The sequence below is a fragment of the Carcharhinus amblyrhynchos genome, chromosome 27, assembly GCF_965287045.1.
Source record: "Carcharhinus amblyrhynchos chromosome 27, sCarAmb.v2.hapA, whole genome shotgun sequence".
Classification (NCBI taxonomy): Eukaryota; Metazoa; Chordata; class Chondrichthyes; order Carcharhiniformes; family Carcharhinidae; genus Carcharhinus; species Carcharhinus amblyrhynchos.
The window spans coordinates 26,487,096-26,493,879 of record NC_137350.1 but is presented as its reverse complement, the minus strand read 5'-3'; the positions used below and the strand labels follow the sequence as shown (position 1 = coordinate 26,493,879).

The window sequence follows — 6,784 nt, the reverse complement described above, 5'->3', positions numbered from 1 at the left end:
AACTGAGGTTACCAACAAAAGTGTTGAGTCTCGGAATTACTGGCTGGCAGCAATTATCACATTCCTGGGAAAAGATCTGGGAAATAAGTTTATTTTGCAGATCTATTGGACAGAGCATGTTAGCCTGCCTTACCTACATTATTAATTCCTATTTAAATGGGTACATCTGAAAAATATATCAAACATATTCCAACACATCTCTGGCTAGTCCACCACACTCTATGCTTTGTAAACTTGAGGTCATCCGAAACATCATCCAAAACACTGTTGCCTGTGTCTCAACTCACAGTAGGTCCTATTCCTCAACCACCCCTGTGCTCACAGACCTACAGTGGGCACCCAGTTAAGCTATGTTTTGATTATAAAATCATTGTAGTTTTCAAATCCCTCCACGTAATCTCTGTAATCTCCTCTAACCCCACAACCCTCTTGAGATATCTGTTCCTTTAGTTCTGGCCTCTTTTGCATCTCCCAATTATTATTGGCCCACCATTAATGGTCATGTCTTTGGTGCCTAGGCCTCAACGTTCTGCAATACCCTTCCCTCACTTTGCTTCCCTCCTTTACGACCCTCCTTAACACCTGCATCTTTGCCCAAGCTTTCGGTCACCTGACCTAATAATTCCTTGCGTGGCTCAGTGTGATACTATAATGTTCCTGTGAAGCATCTTGGGACATCTCACTACGTTGAAGTTGTTGTGAACATAATTCCCTTTAATTTATAGTTGAATAACACTTCAAAACAACTTTGCTTTAAAGAACAAAAGGATGGATTTATTATGTTGCAAGCCAAGAACAGATTAACATAAAACTTGGTTGAGTGAACGGAGTGACCCTACAGTTGCAGTGTAAACACAGACTGAATTTGTGGTCATGAGCTGGCCCCAACATGGCAAAGAAAAGGAATGGCACTCACTGGAACAGGTAATCTCACCCCACTTCCCTTCCGAGCCAGTTTCAGGCCACAAATTTTGTTGTTGGGTGCATGTGTACTGTAAGAATAATTTAAGTGAACACATGGGTAAGAGGAAGAATGTTTTCTGGCAAGATAAACATACACATGTAAATTTACATCCGTGTTCATTTTCTGCGCTCATTCCTCTTTTGTGTCCAATGTGCTCACGTATTGCTGAAGGAGGGCCTCCACCTCTGTCCGTTTGCTCATCTTGTTTGCTTTTCCCTGATAACGTCCCCGTTTTCCAGCACCTTTTCCATCAAGGATTTGAGCAACTCTGCATTGGAAATCCAAACCAAAACATCCATTAAAATAGATAGTCAGAGAATCACTTTCTCCTGCCAAGTTTACTGGAGCTGTGCTACTTCCTCGTAACTACCTTTACTCAATAAACAGTCGTGGAACACGGCATCTCTGTTTTCATTACTTGTAGGGCAGACAGTATCTGATAAGATTTTTAATTTGCATAACTAATCTCTCACCTCAGTTTCATTCCCTTTTACATAGTTGCTAACCTGATTAAATGAGGCAAAAAAAACTTCACTCTCTCCCCCCGCCGCCAGGAGTTGGTGTTAGAATGTAACCGGTGACAACTTTTTATTGGATGCAGTGTGACCAATGGTAACAAGATGTAAGGGTCAGCTGATCCAGTAAACCAAGGAACCAATTACAGAGTGATGTAATAGTCAGCTGACTAGCTGAATCATTATAAATAAGAACCTGTGTAGAATTGTGGAGGGCTTGGATTGGCCCAGAATGAGGCCTCAAGTTTGGAGTAACAATATTTCTTTACTAAGCCCTTTCTTTGATTTATAAGTTGGAGTAAGTTTTGTTCCATTTTTATTGTCCATATCTGAAGAGTTCTGATGAGACAGTTGGACATTTAGAAAATTAGAATTCCTTCCTAAGTAACATAGCAACAAACTGACTTGCCTCATTCCACATTTCTTACAGTGGTTGCCAAGTGTGTGTGGAATTGAAATAATAACCAGAAAACTTTTTTTTAAAAACAGTACCTCTTTAGAATTACCTCACTTGTTTCACCTATTAAAAACAAACTTAGAACATAAGAACATAAGAAATAGGAGCAGGAGTAGGCCATCTAGCCCTTTGAGCCTGCCCCGCCATTCAATAAGATCATGGCTGATCTGTCGTGGCTCAGTTCCACTTTCCCGCCCTCTCCCCATAACCCTTAATCCCCTTGCCTATCAAAAACCTATCTACCCGCGTCTTAAATATATTTAGCGAGGCAGCCTCCACCACTTCAACGGGCAGAGAATTCCAGAGATTCACCACCCTTTGAGTGAAGAAGTTCCTCCTCAACTCCGTTCTAAACCGCCCCCCCCCCCCCTCCTTATCTTGAGGCTGTGCCCTCTAGTCCTACTGTCCTTTCTGAGCGGGAAGAGTCTCTCCACCTCTATCCTATCCATCCCATTCATCATCTTATACGTCTCAATGAGATCTCCCCTCATTCTTCTAAACTCTAACGAGTACAAGCCTAGTTTATTCAGCCTCTCCTCATAGTTCAACCTCCTCAACTCTGGTATCAGCCTAGTAAACCTTCTCTGCACTCCCTCCAAGGCCAAAATACCCTTGCGTAAGTGCAGCGACCAAAACTGCACACAGTACTCCAGCTGCAGCCTCACCAGTGCCCTGTATAGCTGCAGCAAGACCTCCCTACTTTTATATTCAATCCCTCTCGCTATAAAGGCCAGCATCCCATCCGCCTTCCCGACCACCTGCTGCACCTGCAGGCTGGGTTTTTGCGACTCATGCACAAGGACCCCGAGGTCCCTCTGCACCGTTGCCTGCTGCAGTTTTTCGCCATGTAAGTAATAGTCCTTCCTACCATTATTCCTACCAAAGTGGACAACTTCACACTTGCCAACATTAAATTCCATTTGCCAGTTCCTGGCCCATTCACCCAGCCTATCTAGATCCTTCTGCAGACTTTCCACACCCTCCGCACAATTTGCCGTTCCACCACTCTTGGTGTCATCAGCAAATTTCAACACCACACATTCGGTTCCCTCCTCCAGATCATCTATATAAATGGTAAATAGCTGAGGCCCCAGCACCGATCCCTGGGGCACTCCACTAGTCACCAACCTCCAATCCGAATAGCACCCATTGACCCCCACTCTCTGCCTCCTATTTGACAGCCAATCCCCTATCCACGCTAACACTCTACCCCCAACTCCACGCCCCCTAACCTTCTGTAATAACCTCTTGTGCGGCACCTTATCAAACGCCTTCTGAAAATCAAGAAACACCACATCTACCGGCTCTCGTCTATCCACTGCCCTAGTCACATCCTCATAGAACTCCAATAAATTCGTCAGACACGACTTCCCCTTAACGAAACCGTGCTGTGTCTGCTCTATCAAACAATTCTCCTCAAGATGCCTTAGTATTTTTTCCTTGATCATGGATTCTAGCATTTTACCTACAACAGACATTAAACTAACCGGCCTATAATTCCCTGCCTTTTGCCTGCCACCCTTCTTAAACAATGGCGTAACATTAGCCGTTTTCCAATCTTCCGGCACTTCCCCGGAATCCAGCGAGGTTTGGAAAATAATCATCAAGGCATCCACTATCACCTCCGCCATTTCTTTCAGAACCCTTGGATGCATTCCATCAGGTCCTGGGGACTTGTCCACAATCAGTCCCTCCAGTCTGTCGAGCACTGCCTCTCTAGTAACAATAATGTCATTCAGGCCCTCCACTCCTACCATCTTTCCATCGCTAACACCCAGCAAACTATTCACGTCCTCCTCTGTGAAGACCGAAACAAAGAAGTTATTCAAGGCCTCAGCCATTTCCCCATCCCCTACCACTAAGTCCCCCCTCTCATCCTCTAAGGGTCCAACGTTCACCCTAGTCAGCCTCTTCCTTTTTATATATTTATAAAAACTCTTACTATCTTTTTTTACATTTAGCGCTAGCCCAGCTTCATAGTTTATCCTACCCTTCTTTGTCAACTTCTTCGTCATTCTTTGTTGATATTTAAACCTCTCCCAATCCTCTTCTCGCCCACTACTCTTAGCTACTCTAAACGCATCTGCTTTTAATTTAATACTCTCCTTTACCTCCTTTGTTATCCACGGCTGATTATTTCTCCTCCTACGATCCTTTTTAACCATCGGAATAAATTTCTGCTGAGCACCAAGAAAGATCTCCTTAAAGATCCTCCACTGTTCCTCAGCAGACCTACCTTCCAATGTGCTCCCCCAATCAACATTCGCCAATTCCTCTCTCATCCTATTGTACTCCCCTCTGTTCAAACAAAGGACACAGGTCTGGGAACCCACTTTCTCCTCCTCCATCTGCATCAGAAACTCCACCATATAATGATCACTCTTCCCAAGAGGATCCTTCACCACAAGGTCCCTAATTCTACCTGCCTCATTACATAACACCAGATCCAAGATAGCTCGCTCGTCGGCTCCAACAAACACTGCTCAAGGAAACTATCGCAGCAGCATTCCAAGAACTCTTCCTCAAGCCTACCACGTCCAGCATGGGTCGACCAATCAATATGTAGATTGAAATCAATATGTTTCAATATGTAGATTGAATAGAAGATAGAATCTTCTATTGCTTTCTTGGCTCTCAACTTTTTTTTTAAAACTCGTTTGAGGGACAAGGGCGTCGCTGGCTGGCCAGCATTTGTTCCCCTTTGAGGACAGTTGAGAGTCAACCACATTACTGTGGTTCTGGAGTCACGTGTAGGCCAGACAGAGTAAGGATGGTAGATGTCCTTCCCTTAAGGACATTAGTGAACCAGATGGGTTTTTCTGGCAATGATTTCATGGTCATCAGTAGATTCTGAATTCCAGATATATTTTATTGAATTCAAATTCCACCATGTGCCGTGGCAGGATTCGAACCCAGGTCTCCAGAACATTAGCTGTGTTTCTGGATTAATAGTCTTGCAATAACTCCACTTGGCCATCGTCTCCCCCTAATCCCCAGCTTCCTTCACCTAGGAGGATAAAACCAACAGAATCCACCACACCTATGATTGTTACATATCTAGCCAAAAGTATGCTATGGGGAGAAATGGGTTATATTAGGTTTTGATTCCATGAGGGAGATAATACTATTATCAAACATTCCACCCTCAAACAGGATCAGATAGATTCTCATTACATGAGTATTAGCTTTTTGTATCAAGGCTGCCAAATGCTTAAATCTAAATGGCCATAACTACGGTGCTCACAGTTACAGAGTATTCACTTTTAAAGTTTAAGTTTATTTATTAGTGTCACAAGTAGGCTTACATTAAACTGCGATGAAGCTACTATGAAAATCCCCTAGTCGCCACACTCCAGCACCTGTTTGGTTACACTGAGGGAGAACTGAGCTTGGCCAATGCACCAAACCAGCACATCTTTTGGACTGTGAGAAGGAAACCAGAGCACCCAGTGGAAACCCACACAGACATGGGGAGAACATGCAAACGCAGCACAGACAGTGACCTAAGCTGGGAATCAAACACTGGTCTCTGGCTTTGTGAGACAGCAGTGCTAACAACTGTGCCGCCACACACCCTCGCCACCATCAAATGATACGAGGGGTTGAAAATATCCTCTCATAATCAATCTATATTGTGTAAAAAAAATTCTAACCTATATGGAGCAATAAAGTAGCTATTTTGCAAGCTGCTTCAACAGTTACGGAAATTAGGCAATAAGATCTTACTTTGATCCTAGAGCTTCAACAGCGTCCACTTGGCCTGCTAACAGGAATAATCCTGCTCCTTTTTCATCACCAACTGTTAGGAACAGAAGTACGACCTAACGAAACACAATAAACAGCAGCTGATCTTCAACATTTTTTTGTTTATCAAGGTGATACGATTTAATACGAGGCAGCAAAATTGTTCTTCTTTTAACTTAGGCATCAGTGCTAAAAGTCCAAAGTTGGACAGCTTTAAGACAGAAGGGATTAGGTGAAAATATCATAAGGTTGCTCCAACAATACTCTTTGACATCAACTATACAAGAGTTGCACTAATGCGATACTCTTCTATCATCAGCTGTGGCCCAGTGGGTAGAACTGTCACCTCTTGAGGTAGAAGTTTGTGGGTTCAAGTCCCACTCCAGGACTTGAGCACAAAAATCAAGGCTGACACTCTCAGAGAACACTGCATTTTTGAGTTGCCACCTTTTAGTCGAGAAACTGAGGTCCCACCTGCCCTTTCAGTAGCCATAAAAGATCTCATGCACCATTTTCAAAAAGGTGCAGGGGATTTATCCTGCTGTCCTGGCCAATATTTATTCCTCAATCAACGCCACAAAAACAGATTATCTGATCGTTATCACGTTGCTGTTTGTGGGAGATGCTGTGAGCAAACTGACTGCTGTTTCCTACATTACTACAGTGACTATTCTTCAAAGTACTTCATTGGCAGTAAAGCACTTTTAAGACGCCCAGTGGTTGTGAAAGGTGTTACATAACTGCAACTCAGTGGAGTCTCAGGATAGCCAGATTGAGGAAAAGGTCTTCTCTGTGGCCTTATTGGATGGGTTACCTATTTAATTCCAATTACTGACCAACTCCAGATAGTTTTGTGATGGTCACTTGTGAAAGTAACAAATAAAGTGTGACTGCCAAACCAATTTCACGTCTGAACCCTGCTGCCATTTGAAGTGAGGTACAATGAATTATAGAATCCTACAGTGCAGAAGGCAGCCATTCAGCCCATCAAGTCTGCACCAACCACAATCCCATCCAAGCCCTATCTCCATAACCACATACATTTACCTTGCTAACCTGCAAACTCCACACAGACAGTGACCCAAGCCGGAATTGAACCTGGGT

At 43.6% G+C, this 6,784-nt stretch overlaps 1 protein-coding gene across 1 annotated transcript in view; it reads right to left on the bottom strand.

Moving 5' to 3' along the window:
* Positions 1 to 753: 753 nt before the first annotated feature.
* aarsd1 (alanyl-tRNA synthetase domain containing 1) overlaps positions 754 to 6,784 on the bottom strand; it is a 33,606-nt gene continuing 27,575 nt past the window's right edge. Inside the window, exons 11-12 of the mRNA XM_080213563.1 lie at positions 5,663 to 5,757; positions 754 to 1,232 (exon numbers count right to left, since the gene is read on the bottom strand). Coding sequence (XP_080069689.1) covers positions 1,094 to 1,232; positions 5,663 to 5,757 — 234 coding nt within the window. The 3' untranslated portion in view covers positions 754 to 1,093. The remainder of the gene's footprint in view (positions 1,233 to 5,662; positions 5,758 to 6,784) is intronic.